Here is a 17,500-nt window from a genome sequence, read left to right on the forward strand (position 1 = left end):
GTATGTTAGGCTCAATCTCCATCTATTGTCTATCATTCTAATTATACGTTCTGTCCATGTGCATTTCCTTTTCTTACATGCTAGAATATCCTCTACTTTAGTTTGATCTCGTATCCATGTTAGTGTTATTCCCATTATTATTCTTTCCACTGCATTTTGAATTGTAACTAGTTTATGTTCAAGGGCTTTAGTAACGCTCCAAGTTTCTGATGCACAAGTTAATACTGGCAAGACCATCTGATTAAATACTTTACTTTATAGAGAAAAGTGGCATTTTATTCTTCTTAATCCCATTTATTTTACCAAATGTTCTCCATTCCATGCTTATCATTCTTTTAATTTTGGTCTCGTGTTCTGGGGAAACACTTACCCTCTGTCCTAACAACGTATATTCATTAACAAACTCTAGAGGTTCCTCCATAACTCTTTATTTTTGGTCTCTGCATTATCATTGCATATAATCTTGGTTTTACTCATTCATTTTCAGTTCTACATTTCTGGTTTCTCTATTCAAATCTTCACCTTTTGTAATTCAACCCATGATTCGCTAAACATAACTACGTCATCTGCAAATTTCAAGTAGTTAAGGTATTTATTCCCCAATTAATAGTAATTCCTACATTTTCCAAATCTAAATTCTGAAACCACCTTCTATGTAGGCTGTGAATAATTTAGGAGAGATAGGGTCTCCCTGTTTAACTTTTTCTCAATCGGAATTTTCTCACTATATATAGTGAGCACGCGTTTGCAAAACAGACGATTCCTTTTTGGTTCTATTACTATTCTTTACCTTCATAGCAATATGAAAATATATTTCCCTTACTGCTACAAAATCATATTTTGTATGAGTAACAAGCACCAATAATATTAAATAAACTTTTCTTACTGCTCTCTTTTACAGTAATATAATCTAAAATACAGCTATCTGGCCAATGTTACGTTGACTTTAAATACCTCCCGCATAGAAAAACAGTCAAGATTAGGGAAGACAGACTAGTTTTTTAAACAGTCTCTATTAGGTCGCTTTTCCATCACCTTCTTATCCATAGGTTATCTAAGTTCAACTTTCTCTTTCCCTCATTCCCTCACACGACAAGACTTCCAAACTCTTCTCTCCTTCAAAGTACCACTAACCAAATGAATGATGAACTTTACTTGGCAAGCGAATACAGATCTCTGGTACTGTTAGATTTTAACCAGCACACAACCTTTTCATCAAAGTTTGAGCAGAGGAATGAGTGGGGGCCCCACTAATCTATCTTTTAAGTCATTAGCAGCTATCTAGCCAGATCTAGATGTCCAACGTGGGTTGAGAAGGACCTTGGCTACTAGTCACCAGTGTATAATCTGTTCACAAAGCATCTTTTGTGACAGTTTACCTAGTTAATACATATTTTAGCACATGCATGGACAACATCGAAAAAATAAAAAAATAAAAATAATTGAACGATTAGATGAAGCCTATCATGTATCGAGAAAAAGTATTATTCTGGGTTTTCCAAAATTAAAATTCTACTGCTTAAGCCTCAAGGAAAATACAAGCCTCATCAACAAGTCAAGTGGTCTTATAAACCTTGGAATATTTAAACATCGTTCGCACCCAAAAAAAGTTATGGAGTATGTAATATCATAGCAACAACAATGAAATAAATGAGATGAAAAGATAATATCATCTGACGACAGAGAGAGAGAGAGAGAGAGAGAGAGAGAGAGAGAGAGAGAGAGAGAGAGAGAGAGAGAGAATCAGACTTTGGATTATCAAAAGAATCAGATGAATTCTCAACCAGATCAGTTTATGTTACACTCAACTTTTAACGGTTTTACGCTGTTATCAAGAGCACTTTCTTCGAGAACTATTATTTACAAATCTTTTCATAAATTCTGCGAAACCATAATTCAAATTCTGTGAGAATTTGGTTACTTTAATATGATCGTTATAACATGTAACCTCATTCACACTTGATTGCTTGAGTGAAAAATATAGAGTCCGTTTTAATTTCACCCAAGTGTAACAATAGTTACCTGAAAATTAATTAAATACAAAGGTAAAATCACAGGTTAATAAGTATTAATCTTCCAAATCAACATATGATCAATTATAATCTCTTTTATAAGGATTAAGATTCCGCGGCTTTATCTTGCTCTCTTAAAAACGTTCCATGAAACGTTAACATTTCAGTAGTATATAAAAGTTTATGATCTAAATTATTCCCCCAACGAACATCAATACTAAGCTACAAAATCCACCTGAATAAAGGTGGCCCCTTTGAGACCAGTTCTCAAAAATCCATTACGGTTTCAGGAAGGGACGAGTTACCCCCTCTATGGGGAAAAGACCAGGGGAAAGAAACGAAGGACATCCCACTCGTTTTAAATAAATCCTACAGTCATTTTGTCCCATTGTGACGCCAAATCCAACGTAGGAGAGGATCCTCTACATTCAGGGCGGTCCCTTTCCCAACAAAACACTTGATTATACAAAAGACTTTTATGCAAATGACTTTCACCGGAAAACTAAATCAAAAGGAAAAGGATATAAATGTTATATAGCATCTTTTGGGTTCTATTGTCATGGACTTTCTTTCATTAGATGAAAAACCCCTATCTCACTCTCTTCTATTCATTTAGCCTTTTCTTTAAATTCTTATAAATAAAGAGAAGAATAGAAAAGCTAAATAAATAGAAACCTGAATCATGAATAGAATAAAAAGGAACCCAACTCAACGAAAATTTTTAGTTCAATATTAAATCGGAATGATTAATATTTACCGACTGAAGTAAGGAATCGAACATCAAGGATGACATAACAGTCTGCAAATGTCATAAATTATAATGTATATGAAATTATACGTATATGTTAAGAGTTCTCTGCTTGAGGGTACACTCAGGCACGCTATTCTATCTTGTTTCTCTTACTCTTCTTTTCGAAGTTTTTATAGCTGATATATGATAGATCTGATGTAATGATGTTAGATATCCTTAAAATACTTTATTCTAATTGTTCTTTATTTCTCTTGTAGCTTATTTATTTCCTTGTTCCTTCTCTTCTATGGGCTATTTTTCCTTATTGGAGCCATTGGGCTTATAGCATCCTGCTATTTCAACTATGGTTGTCGTTTGGCAAGAAGTAATTATAAGTAGTAATAATTTACAAACCAGCATATATGCGTATAATATATGCAGTCGATTGGACAAAAAGCAAATTCGAATATTTTTTAAAAATTACGAAACTAATCTTAAAATAAAACGCAAAACAATTTTTTCAATTATCGTGAATAGAAAAAAAATGGAGATAATAAAAAAATGTACATTAAAAAAAATGTAAAGTACAGAATATCAAAATCAGCTAAAATGGATTTTCGTCTACACACTGCCCAGATGAAGTACACTAAGAGAGCATACACTAAATGAATTTGAAAAAGAAAATTCCAACTTACTATCCTTTCACCATGCTCCCATTATCTACAAAGTGTAAAGATTCGTCCCCCTTCATAAGCATCGATTTTCAGTTATGCTTTCCCCCTATTTCCTATCCAGAGACCTCAGTGAGGGGTGTAGGGAGGATTAATGTTGCTATAAACGTTGGAAAGCTGTAAGCCTCCTTAATCCCATTTTTCCCATTACACTAATTACTGGAACAACGTTAAAAAGAAAAATTATACATTTTTACCGTAGACCCTAACTTCCGCTATAAAAGTTACCATTGAAACGGTAACTTTTGAAAAAAAAAAAGAAAAAAAAAGGTTAGTTTAGGTCCTGAAGTAAGTCCTTCAACAATAACAATAGTTTTTATTTTCTTTACTATCATCAATCTATCATTTCCCACGAATAGAATGGAAGTCTCATCCAACTACGAAAGATAAAGAACACAGGAACATTCTAATTTGACATTTTAAAACCTAAAATTAAACAAATACATTAAAATCAAATAATTTTGAATTAAGCAAGCAAATTTGGCTACAAAATATTTTCATTAGAGCCTCCGTAATGAATAGGATGCATTTATTATGTTTGTCTATGTTTCTTCGATATTAATATTCATAAACTGAAATACAACGAATAAAATTTGTAATTACAGAAAATACATTTCTAAGACGATATTAGGTAAAATGGCCGTCTAGAGATTTTTCTGAGTCACCAATCGGTAAAGGGCCGTCTGTGGTCTTATTTCAAGTCGCCATTCAATAAAATGCCTGTCTAGGGACTAATTTCAGAGTAGCCATTAGATAAAAAGGCCGTCTGGGAACTTTCCTGAGTCGCCATTAGATAAAATGACCATCTAAAAGACTTATTTCTTTGTCGCCATAGATAAAATGGCCGTCTAAAGATTTTTTATCCGAGTCGCCATAAGATAAAATGGCCGTCTTAAGACTTTTAATCCAGGTTGCCATCAGATAAAATGGCCGTCTTAAGACTTTTAATCCAAGTCGCCATCAGATAAAATGGCCTTCTTAAGACTTTTTATCCGAGTCGCCATCAGATAAAATGCCCCTCTAAAGATTTTATCCGAGTCGCACTCAGATAAAATGGCTGTCTAAAGACTTTTTATCCGAGTCGCACTCAGATAAAATGGCCGCCTAAAGACTTTTTCAGTCTCCATGAGATAAAATAAGCGTCTACGGACTTACTTCTGAGTCGCCATTCGAAAAAATGGCCATCGAGGGAGTTATTTCTTAATCGCCATTAGATGAAATGGCCATCTAAGGAGTTATTACTGCGTCTAGAATCTTTTATCCGAATCGTTATCAGATAAAATGACTGTCTGGAGACGTTTTCTAAGTCTCCACTAGATAAAAATGGTCGTCTAAGGACTCATTTCTGAGTTGCCATTAGATAAAACGGCCATTTATGGACATACTTAAGGGTCGCCATTAGATAAAATTACCATCTAGGGAATTATTTCTGAGTGGCCATTGGATAGAGGCCTTCTGTGGAAATATTTATGCGTCGCCATTAGATAAAATGGTAGTCTATTGACTTAATTCTGAGTCGCCATTAGATAAAATGGCAGTCCAGGGACTTATTTTTGAGTTGCCATTAGATAAAATTGCCGTCTATAGGCTTACTTACGAGTTGCTATTAGACAAAATGGCCGTCTAGGAACTTATTTCTGGGTCGCCATTAAATAAAATGGCGATCAGGGACTTATTTCTGAGTTGCCCCTGGATAAAATGGCCGTTTAGAGAATTTTTTTGTGTCGCCATTAGATAAAATGGACATCTATAGACTTTACTAATCTTCTGTAGATCAGTTTCCCAGCACAGGAATTGTGCATGTCATATGTATGCATGTGACTCTAGAACTTTCCCGTAATGAACTCAAGGAACGTGCAAACCTAAGAAATACAGTAAACACGCCCATATGTTATATTCATAATAGAAAAAAATACCAAGTACTTAGGGTGCAAGCAGACTTCTATCTGGTCTTAATCTGATTCCAAAAGTAATGTCCCTACGTAGTTAACAACTACTACAGTTCATTTTACAAGTCAATTGCTGTCAATTGTGTCGATAACGACTACTACTTCCTAAAATGATAACTATGGAGAAAATGATCAAGTTAGTGTTGCATTTCTGGCAGGTCCAGTTAGAGTTCAGTGGGAGCATTTCCATAGGAGGATTTTACCTTCGTTCCCTGCGTTGCTGTCTTGCTAGGATTCTCTCATCTTCCAGTCTAGTTACCCCAACACTGCATAATGAATCCCATAGTGGTCTGTTGGAAGCACTTGCTTCAGTCATCTGGATCAATGTTGCATTTCTAAAGTGTTGCTTTTATATCTTTATATCACTTCATTTGAGTCCCCCGTGTTTCGACGTGCATTATGGAGCTGTCTGTTCAAGACCTGATGAAGGAGGCAGTATTCTGGCATACTTATAATATGTCCAGTCCATCTCGACTTTCTTTTTGCCAGAGTGGGCTCCATGCCGATTGATTTGGCACGTGCAAATATTTCTGTATGCGGGATTTTATCTCTCCATGTTAGTCCAAGGATGTGTTGTAGGCATTTAATATGAAAGGCTTCCATAGGCTTTATGTGGCGACGGTAGAGAGCCCAGGATTCTGCACAATGCAATATAGGGTAGAGGCATAAAGCTGCATAGACTGAGACTTTAGTAAATATGTTTAGGTTGTTGTTATCGAATACCCTAGATTGAAGGAGTCCAAAGGATGCTTGATATAATTTCTTCATCTAGGTTGTGCTTGATGGAGAGCACACTGCCAAGATAAGAGAAACTTTCGATTTGTTTGATATTTCCTCTGTTAATTTGGAATGTTAAAGGCTGTACATTATTATTTCTCCGTGCAATCATTTCTGTTTTAGCAATATTTATTTTAAGTGTCATTTTTAATAGATGGAGGAGCCTGTTTCAAGACTGTGTTGGAAAGCCTCAGATGTGTGGGTTACTAGAGCGCAGTCGTCAGCATATTGGAGCTCAAGAAGACATGTTATTTTGGTTTTTGTTTCTGCCTGGAGACGCCAGACGTTAAAAAAGACTATCATCCAAGTGAAATTGAATTTTCACACCGTCATCAGGATGTTGAACTCGATGGCTGAGAAGAGTTAGTACTGCGAAAGAGATGTTGACGATGACAAGAGCCAGGAAGCATCCTTATTTCACTCCAACTTCGACATTGAAGGATTCAGATTTGGTGCTACATGTACCACTACCATTCCTGACCATTTCCAGAGGACTGGTGAAACTATGAACATTTGGGCACACCAGCCAGAGAAGGGAGCCCATTAAAAGGTTTAATGGTCGCTCATGAATGGCAGACCCAAGAGACAATAACAATAACCTACAAGGACAATGCCCTTGAGACTGACCATATATACATACGATCAGCGCCAAATGACCCTCTCCATTCAAGGTAGGACCAGAGGGGACCATGCAATGACTGCTGATGACTCAGCATGTAAACTTATAGTCTCTCCCAAACCCACATCATTAGCTCAAAAGGATAGTGAAGTTGCAGACACTATAAAAAAACTATCGAGCTTCAGGTGGTTTCGAACCCTAGTTCAGCATATTATCAGACAGGGACCATTCCAATAGGCTACCACAACCTTTAACCCTCAAGTCAACTAAGACGTCTTCAAGGGAATCCTGTGACCTGTGCCATAGAAGGAAAATATGACTGTTCAACTTTCAAAAGATCCCTGTATCATCCCATTTTAAATTTTCATAATATCCTTATGTTAAATCAAATCGATTGATAACCTCACGGGTAATCTCTATCATGAATAGTTTAAAAAACGTAGTAGCCGCATTTTGTTATTTAATTCTCAATCATGTCACTTTCACACATTTGTCTCTATATAAGTTTGTTACTAATGAAAAGTGTCACCAAAAATATTTTTATTTTCAATAATTCGCTGAATGTTCTTTTTGGGAAACAGTAAGAAAAATTAAGAAAAAACATTAACAGCGTAAAAAAATATTCAATTAATAATATATCGTATTTTTCTAAAAATATTCCTTCATCGACACTAATCATAGCAACAGAAAATCACTCTAGTCCTTCTGAGAAGCATCATAAGCAAGTAGCTGTCGGATTTGAAATAATTTTTAAAAAGCAATATGGACAGAAGCAGTTACTCTTGGGACTAATAGTAGCACGGGAGAGATCGCAAAGAAGAAATATTCTATATCTGTATAGGACTTGATTTTATATTTGCTTAGAAACTAAGAGTAAATTATGGTACTACAACATGTTATTTACAAATAATCTTATAAAAAAAGGTTTGAAAATCTAAAAATTAAAAAATCTTAAAACCTAAGAAAACTTAAGTCGAAGAACATAGTTTAAAAATCTATTTAAAAAATCAAAGCTTGAATTAAGCTTAAATCTATCGTAATGGGTATTACCTTGACAAGCAATGAAGCGCGCATAGTTCACGCGGACCTTAAGAATATCAAAGCCTTAAAACTAAAATGAAATTGTGTCGCTGAAACTACTTTAAAATAAGCTTCAAGAACTAAGATAAAACTACACTGCAGGAAAGTATTTTCAAAACCAGTTCTTGAAAAAACGAAATATTTGAGGGGACAGAAGATACTATTGTCTGTTTTCCTAACAATAAAACCACTGTGTATACTACACTGTCATGCAATACTAGCCATTCTCTGCTAAGAATTCTAAGTACTACTCTACTTACATGCAATTGTTGCAGCGCTTCGTGTGGTCGAAACAAAATTATGACAGCAAGACGACACCTAAACACCAATATCTACAAGGCACATTCATAAAAATACAATGGATGTATTTCATACAATCGCGTTTGCAAGTATGTACGTGTAAATATATTACTATAAACATACATACGTGCATACATGTAAATTACAAAACATGAGGAAACAAATATCTGCTGCCTTTTCAGAGAATACATTTCATATCAAATGTTTCACGATATATCCATTTCACCTACATACGAATTTCACGTCTTTTGGAAGTATTCAATGAACAATTCTGAATTATACATGCACGATTTGAATTTTCTTAACATTAAAACACTTAAAACATATAACACCAGAAAATTATAACCAATTAAACCTACCTGTTTACGAAGATGAAATGATTCTTAACGGAGTTTCATCAAATTTTGGAAAACCCCTTTTTTCAGTTGGGATCAAGGGTGCAAGATAAAAAGAATTTTACAAAAACTTTTCAAATGTTTTTGTTTGCGTGATATGAAAAAAGGTTGGATGAATTTCAATTTGTATTCCGGAGAAAGGCAGCATGGATTTCAAGTGGAAAAAGTCTTATGGAGAAGATTTTTTCATTATTATATTTGAAGTCGTTCGTGAATCTTGTTTTTAGATGATTCAGTCGGCTTTTTATTAACAATAAAAACTCAATTTGAACACGCACACTATAGTCTTAGTTTAGTATTTCGGTTTCTAATAAAATTAAACTATTTCAGATCATACTTTGTATACCAAGTGACGAGAATGAGTATATTATTATTACTATTATCAAAAGGGAATAACCAGCCTAATGAGGCAAGTTAGACTCCGGCTAACGAGCATGATAAAATTATTAATGGCTTCTTGGAATTTCTTTGGATTAGTAAATCCTGTTTTAAATACGCCGTTTTGAATAAGCGTATTTGCTGTAAATATTTATAATCTAATTATAATATTTAATAGATACGAGAAATAAGTGATTACTTCAGGAATTCTGAGTCGATTTAAGAGATCATAACAAAACTATCATTAGAATTAATGTAAAAAATAAATTACCGTAAAAATTCTAATTAACAAAATATTAAAAAGACGTCGATAATCCATAAGACTCTTTTAACCAGAAACAAACAAAGAAACAATCACAGCCTACAGGATACGGCCTACACAAAAATAATTATGTATATATATAGGCCTAACCTTATACCATTGGCCATGAACATTGGGCATGGGATGGACTCTGACCTTCTTAGGAAATAATACTGGTCCGGCTGGCTTGAGGCTGATGGACTTCTTACGTTGTTCCCGGACGCTGATGCTCGCGCCCACAGCCCCATACATGGTTGACGCCTTCTGCAGGAGACACACGAAGAAAAGGATACTGTTATTAAACATGACTATTCTCGAGGTGGCTGATGATCTACATAAATCAATGAATAACACCATGCTGATACACAAACACATTCCATCCTGTTCGTAATACAAGGTATTTATTTAATTCTAATAGTCAGGCCGCCTCAATCAAGAGGCTCAATACTACACAGTACTCTAGAAGTTATATTCCAGCTGTGACCAAGATGTGGAATGATCTTCCTAATCGGGTAGTAACGCTCAATCGGTAGAACTTCAAAAGTTCAAAGTTGCAACAAATGTTTTTATGTTGAACATGCTTACTTAAGTCCTTTTATAGTTTACATATCAAATATCTGTATTAATGTTGTTAATGTTTTTAAAATATATTCTTATTTCTCATTACATCTTATATCGTTTTTTTATTTCCTTATTTCCTTTCCTCAATGGGCTATTTTTCCCCTTTGAAGCCCTTGGGCTTATAGCATCTTGCTTTTCCAACTAGGGTTGTAGCTTGGCTAGTAATAATAATAATAATAATAATAATAATAATAATAATAATAATAATAATAATAATAATATATCAAATTAAAGTAGATGTTCTAACATGAAAGAAAGATAACTGGAAATGGGCAGGACATACGAAAATGAAAGGCAATAGATGGGCATTAAGCATAACAGAATGGGCCCTAGAGACTGTAAAAGAAGCATGGAAAGGAAGAGAAGACGATGGATTGACGAATCAAGAAAGTTTTCGGTTGTGGACTGGCACAAAAACACCATAAACCCACACATGTGGAAGTACAAGTCTGAGGCCTTTGTTCTGCAGTGGACTAGTAACGGCAGACGATGATGATGCTATATAGTATTCATAGAAAATATAAACATAGGGCAGTAAGTGATTAAGAGACAAAGATATTCATTAATATACATACTGTATCACTATATAAATACATATACATACGTGTGTATATTAAATATATATATACATTATATATATATATATATATATATATATATATATATATATATATATATATATATATACATACATATATACATACATATATATATACATACATATATATATACATACATATATATATACATACATATATATATACATACATATATATATACATACATATATATATACATACATATATATATACATACATATATATATATATATATATATATATATATATATATATATATATATATATATATATATATATATATATATATATATATATACATATATTATAGCCACGAAGAGAAAAATGAAAAGAGATTGTCTTATAATTGATACCATCTCTCTGAATATGTCGATTATAAGACGAAAGTACTAACTGCAATTAAGTCATATATATATATATATATATATATATATATATATATATATATATATATGCATATATGTAAATATATACATTATATATATATATATATATATATATATATATATATATATATATATATATATATATATATATGTGTGTGTGTGTGTATGTGTGTGTATATATATATATATATATATATATATATATATATATATATATATATATATATATATATATATATATATGCATATATGTAAATATATACATTATATATATATATGTGTGTGTATGTTTGTGTGTATTTTTAAAGCCTTGTGAAATGAAAAACAATATTAACTAGAGGGGCAATTAGTTGAGAGCATACCCTCACCACGCCTAGCAGTCTAATTTTGGTCTCACCTCCAATGCTTACTTGTACCTCGATGTATTTTCTTAAAAATCTAATGGACTTATAGGGCCACACCTCACAAGTCCACCATGTTTCGTTGAAATTGGTAAAGTATTTTTTACGCAATGTTGTTCGCAAACAAAAATTATACTAACAAAATATTTGCCATTCACTTAACATTGCGATTATTTACAAAGTACTGCTGCGTGTTTGCACTTTGATGTACTTAATCCAAAATATTACAGATACATCCTTTGGGTCATACATAATGTGACGCCGAAGTTGGGTCAAAATCCATAAGTGAAATAGATGGATTATATAGTTTCGTCGTGCAGATAACACCCGTAGATGACAGTTCTGATTTCTTACATACAAATAATGAGCGATTTTAATAATAATCTTTTACAACGCAGCAACGATTCTATATTTTGAATCAACCCAAAGAACAAAATGCAAATTTAAAAGCTAAGTTAAATTGATAAAACTCATAAAAAAAATTTTGTATACAAATAAGTAACTCAAAATCGAATTAACAAAAAGAAAGCCAGATTACGAAGCCGCTTGATAAAAAAAAAAAAAAAAGCCAAATAAGAAAAGAAAAGAAAAGGGGAGAACAATAACATGGGATGATCTAGTTTCTCATCTTGGCTCCACCAATGGCACTTTAACGTAAATAACAAATAAATGGAGGAATAAAACAAAAGGACGAAAGTCTTTTCTAGTTCAACAGAGAACAATTGTAGGCCAAGTTCGATGAACGGCTTGAAAACAATTCTGGACGGGCCTGATCTTACTGAAATATCTTGTGAATGGGAGGACATTATAAAATGAGCTCGTGATGGAACGTAATGTGTATTTATGTATGTATGTATATACTGTGTATATATATATATATATATATATATATATATATATATATATATATATATATATATATATATATATATATATATTTCCACGCATATATACAGTATATAAACAAATTAATAAATTCATATATATATAATATGTGTATGGATGTAGATATATGTGAGTATGTTTGTGTGTCATGGTCCAGTGATTAGGGCATTTATACCATCATTATAAGAGATCGAGATTGGTTCCAAGTCAGCAAAGATATTATAACATTCTGTCCAACATTCTGTGGCTTACCGAGTCTAACCAATGAATTATATACCTAGTAATTAGTCGATTCTGGCACGTATTGACGAGAGGCAGAATGACGGAGCTCACAATCACCTGGTTGTGGTGGCCAAAGTGGTAACGCTCCCTGACTGGTGAATGCCAGACTGGGGTTCGAGTCCAGCTCTAACTTGATAGTTTCTTAGGTCGCTGCCGCCTCACCATTCTTGTGAGCTAAGGATGAGGGGTTTGAGGGAGCCTATAGGTCTACCTGCTCAGTCATCAGCAGCCATTGCCTGGCCCTCCTTGGTCCTACCTTGGATGGAAAGGGCCTTGGGCGCTGATCATATGTATATATAGTCAGTCTCTAGGGTATTGTCCTGCTTGATAGGGCAATGTCACTGTCCCTTACCTCTGCCATTCATGAGTGACCTTTAAACCTTTAACAGACTATCGGGGACCGAAACGCTATTCATCATAAATAAAAAGAGTTGCATATTGAAACCAGAGGGGCGTTCAGTAGAGTGCAGACTTCCGCCGCGGCAGCTTATTTCTAGACTTTTTGCTCGACCCTGACCTTGACCTTTGACCTTAACATGTATAAATTGGAGTGGATTTTGATACATTCAAAAATGAACCAAGTTTGACCTTTAACCTCGACCTTCCAAAGTTTGATAATTTTCAGCTTTTTCCATAACAGTTAATCGCTGCAAGTTTCCTTAATTTACAATCAAAATTGTGGCCAGAAGTTGTTCACAAACAAGCGCACACACATACAAACAAACACAAACAAGAAGTAAAACATAAACACCTTCCACATTCGTTGGCGGAGGAAATTAATAGACACCCACATACGTGAAATAGAAAAAAATATATGAATAACGTTAACATCAAGAATTGAGGGAAATAACTATATCTCTGGGAACTAATGAACTCAGGATTACGTGGAATGTCTTGCTTCAGATTAACCAAGACTAAAGATTTAGAATATATCTATAAAAGGAACCAAATGGAAAAATTTGTTTTTATCATAGAAAATACTGGAAAAAGAAATCACCCATGACTATCATGTTCAGTAAATAAGAAATTACGAGTTTAATGTAAAGTTTGCAAGTAAAAGGAACAAAACAATCAACGAAAAATGGAATTAGTGTGGTGAATGAGGAAGTCCTATTAATAGCATCAAGATAAATCTTTCCTGGTGGGCATTCTAAAGCACACTTGAAATTTAGATGTAGAGAGAGAGAGAGAGAGAGAGAGAGAGAGAGAGAGAGAGAGAGAGAGAGAGAGAGAGAGAGAGAGAGAGAGAGAGCTAAGAAATGCATGACTTGAGCGCGTTAGTGGAAGACCGAGAATGCTTGTAGAAAAAAAAAAAAAAAAAAAAGACTTCTGGATAGAGTAAAACCGATTAGGAAGTAAAAAACGACTGGACTACCAGTGAAGTACTACAGTACGTTCATGATAGCTTGATTGAGTGGCTGGCAAGGGTTTGTAAGATTTACTTTGATGGGGGGAAAATTCCTCATGAATGGGCGAGGAATATCAAAGACGTATAGTAGGATTTAGATTTAGTAAACAGGGTAGGGAATAAGTCGTGAGAGGAGAACTGTGTGCATAAGAAGGGAGAGATGCGTACATAAAATTCGTTATAAAACCGTTACAGTAAGTTTGAAAACAAAAGAAAAATTATAGAATGTGGAATGTAGAAAATTTAAGGTGAGGATAATATACAATTAAAATTTCTACAATAGAAGCAAAGCATTTGTTATAGTATATAAGCAGGTGAGTTACTGGAATGAGTAAAACAAGAGAGTTCAGAGAAAGGATAGAGGATATACTTGCCAAATATTTTTTATAAGAAAATTATATACGAATATTGTGGAAGGATTTATAAATGGCGATTATATTAAGCTGATTAGGGTAAGTGAAGAGAAACAGCATAACCAACCAGGTTTTTTTTTTTATTTTTATTTTTTTTTTTTGGGGGGGGGAAATAAAAAATTTGAGAGTGAAGCCACTTTGACACTTGCACGATTTTCACTTTCGCAATACGTTGTATAGGTGATTACCTGATTAAAGTCTTCATGCAGTGTGTGTGTGTGTGTGTGTGTGTCAATAAAGGGTAGAATAGCGTGATAATTTAAAAACGACAACTTTTTAACATTTAAAAAAATATCTCTACGCATCCCCGACCCTTCAAACAATCCACACAAAAAAACTTTAGTCACTGACACGAAACATTGCTGATACAAAAGTCATACAATAATATGAGGAAGGCCTAGTAAATGGCAAGACAGACGTAAGTAAATGGAGGGCCGGAATGCGGATAACAACGTGTAAAATGGGCGTGGATGGCTCAGTACCAGGAATACGTTCGATCCACCAATAATGGGAGTTTTGGAGACAACTAAAGCGACTGGAATTCATGATTTTTTTCTTCACATGGGATTATTCACAACTAAGCAATTAAAGGATGAATGTGTTAGAGACTATCATGCTGCCTTTCCTCTAGCTGCACCTCGGAAAACAGTGTGTGTAATATACACACACACAATTTATTTGTTTATGTATGTGTATATGCGTGTGTGTTTAAGGGGCTACGTGGAGCATCTCACCTTACAAGCACAAAAGAGATTCCCACACATACGAAAATCCTAATTTGACGTATTTGATACGTGGTATGGCATGCAAGTCCAAGAATGACTTTGGAAACCACACCCACATACACGCACAGACACACACACATTATATACATATATGTATATGTATGTATGTATGTATGTATATATATATATATATATATATATATATATATATATATATATATATATATATATATATATATATATATATATATATTCATACTATTACTATTACCATGATTACTAGCTAAGTTACATCCCTAGTTGGAAAAGGACTCCAACAGGCAAAATATCCCAATGAGGAATGAAAATACGTAAGCCAATGAATAGTGTGCCAGACCCGTAAGGTGATACCCGAGAGGCGAGGTGAATGCAACTAAGCTTTATTAAACAATCACCGAGTTTATATACAGCGACTTCCTAGGAAGAACATCACAAAAATTCAAACCTTATAAAGCTTGTACTAACATGAAAACACAGGTTGGTCTATCCGACTATGGAAAACTATGATACAGAGGCTATGGCACTAACAAAGACTAGAGAACAATGGTTTGATTTTGAAGCGTCCTCCTCCTAGATGGGTGCTTACCATAGCTAAAGTGTCTTTTCTACCATTAGCATGTGGAAAGTAGCCACTAAAAAAACTGCAATTCCATAGTTAACCCATCGAATGAAGTATGTATGTATATATAATATATATAATATACATATATATATATATATATATATATATATATATATATATATATATATATATATATATATATAATATATATAAGTAGTAGGTTGGCCAGGGCACCAGCCACCAGTTGAGATACTACCGCTAGAGAGTTATGGCCAGACAGTACTACATTGGATCCTTGCCTTTGGTTACGGTTAATTTTCCCTTTGCCTACACATACACCGAATAGTCTTGCCTATTCTTTACAGATTCTTCTCTATCCTCATACACCTGACAACACTGTGATTACAGAACAATTCTTCTTCACCCACGGGGTTAACTACTCCCTTGTAATTGTTCAGTGGCCACTTTCCTCTTGGTAAGGGTAGAAGAGACTCTTCAGCTATGGTCAGCATCTCTTCTAGGAGAAGGACACTCCAAAATCAAACCATTGTTCTCTAATCTTGGGTAGTGTCATAGCCTCTGTACCATGGTCTTCCACTGTCTTGGGTTAGTTTACTTGCTTGAGGGTACACTCGGGCACACTATTCTATCTTATATCTCTTCCTCTTTTTCTTTAAAGTTTTTATAGTATATATATAGGAAATATTTATTTTAATGTTACTGTTCCTAAGATATTTTGTTTTACCTTATTTCTTTTCCTCATTGGGCTATGTTCCCTGTTGGAGCCCCTGGCTTATAGCATCCTGCTTTTCTAACTGGGGTTGTAGATTAGCAAATAATAATAATAATAATAATAATAATAATAGTAATAATAATAATAATAATAATAATATACATAATACATTTAAATAATATGTATACAGTACATAATATATATATATATATATATATATATATATATATATATATATATATATATATATATAAAATATATATATATACAAATATATACAATATATATAATATATAGTCTATATAGTATATATATATATATATATATATATATATATATATATATATATATATATATATATATATATATATATATATATATATATATATATATATAAAATATGTATATATAAATATATATAAATATATATATATATATATATATATATATATATATATGCGTATATATATAATATATATACAGATATAAAATATGTATATATAAATATATATATGTATATATTATATATATATACATTGTATATATACATACACACACACATATATATACACATATACATATATACACACACATATATATGTATATATATATATATATATATATATATATATATATATATATATATATATATATATATATATATGCACACATATATATATACATGTATGTATATATATCAACGGGTTTTTTCGATGTCAACTAAACCACTTAATTTTTTTTTCTACAACAAACTTAATTTTACTTCATGTATATTTATTGATGTATATTCTACAATTAAAAATTTTCACGCATGAAATAGTAATGGGAAATTAACTATTTAATAAAGAAATTATCATTAATAAACTTTGCCGGCAAACATGAGCAACGAAGTAATAAAACCGAATGTAAATTTCTGTGTTTCGACTTAAGAGACAAAATAAACAGATCGATGTACAATGTTTACATACAGCTCTACCTAGCTTAGTCTAACCCGTATCCCCCCAAAAATATCTAAAAAATGGGAGATTATTTTTTACCCTAATCGATAAAAGCTGTAATTTACCTGATAAAAATTATAGAAATTAACCATTCCTTCATTATAATTACAGTATATCTCATTTATATGCAAATGAGGGCATCGGTTTCTGCATCATTTGCGTTTCCAGGCGTCTGA

The 17,500-nt window shown here is 33.0% G+C and overlaps 1 protein-coding gene across 6 annotated transcripts in view; it reads right to left on the reverse strand.

Moving 5' to 3' along the window:
- LOC137627652 (uncharacterized) overlaps positions 1–17,500 on the reverse strand; it is an 830,137-nt gene that overhangs the window by 388,923 nt on the left and 423,714 nt on the right. For 5 of the 6 annotated variants that reach the window (XM_068358810.1, XM_068358806.1, XM_068358809.1 and 2 more), the window contains one exon: positions 9,429–9,536. Coding sequence is in view for 3 of the 6 variants with exons in the window: in XM_068358807.1 (XP_068214908.1) it covers positions 9,429–9,536 (108 nt within the window). In the remaining 3 variants the exon portion in view is untranslated. Of the gene's footprint in view, positions 1–9,428; positions 9,537–17,500 lie in introns of those variants that run through there. The other variant, XM_068358811.1, reaches the window with a different exon arrangement.

This window comes from Palaemon carinicauda, chromosome 35 (genome assembly GCF_036898095.1).
Source record: "Palaemon carinicauda isolate YSFRI2023 chromosome 35, ASM3689809v2, whole genome shotgun sequence".
NCBI classification, from domain to species: Eukaryota; Metazoa; Arthropoda; class Malacostraca; order Decapoda; family Palaemonidae; genus Palaemon; species Palaemon carinicauda.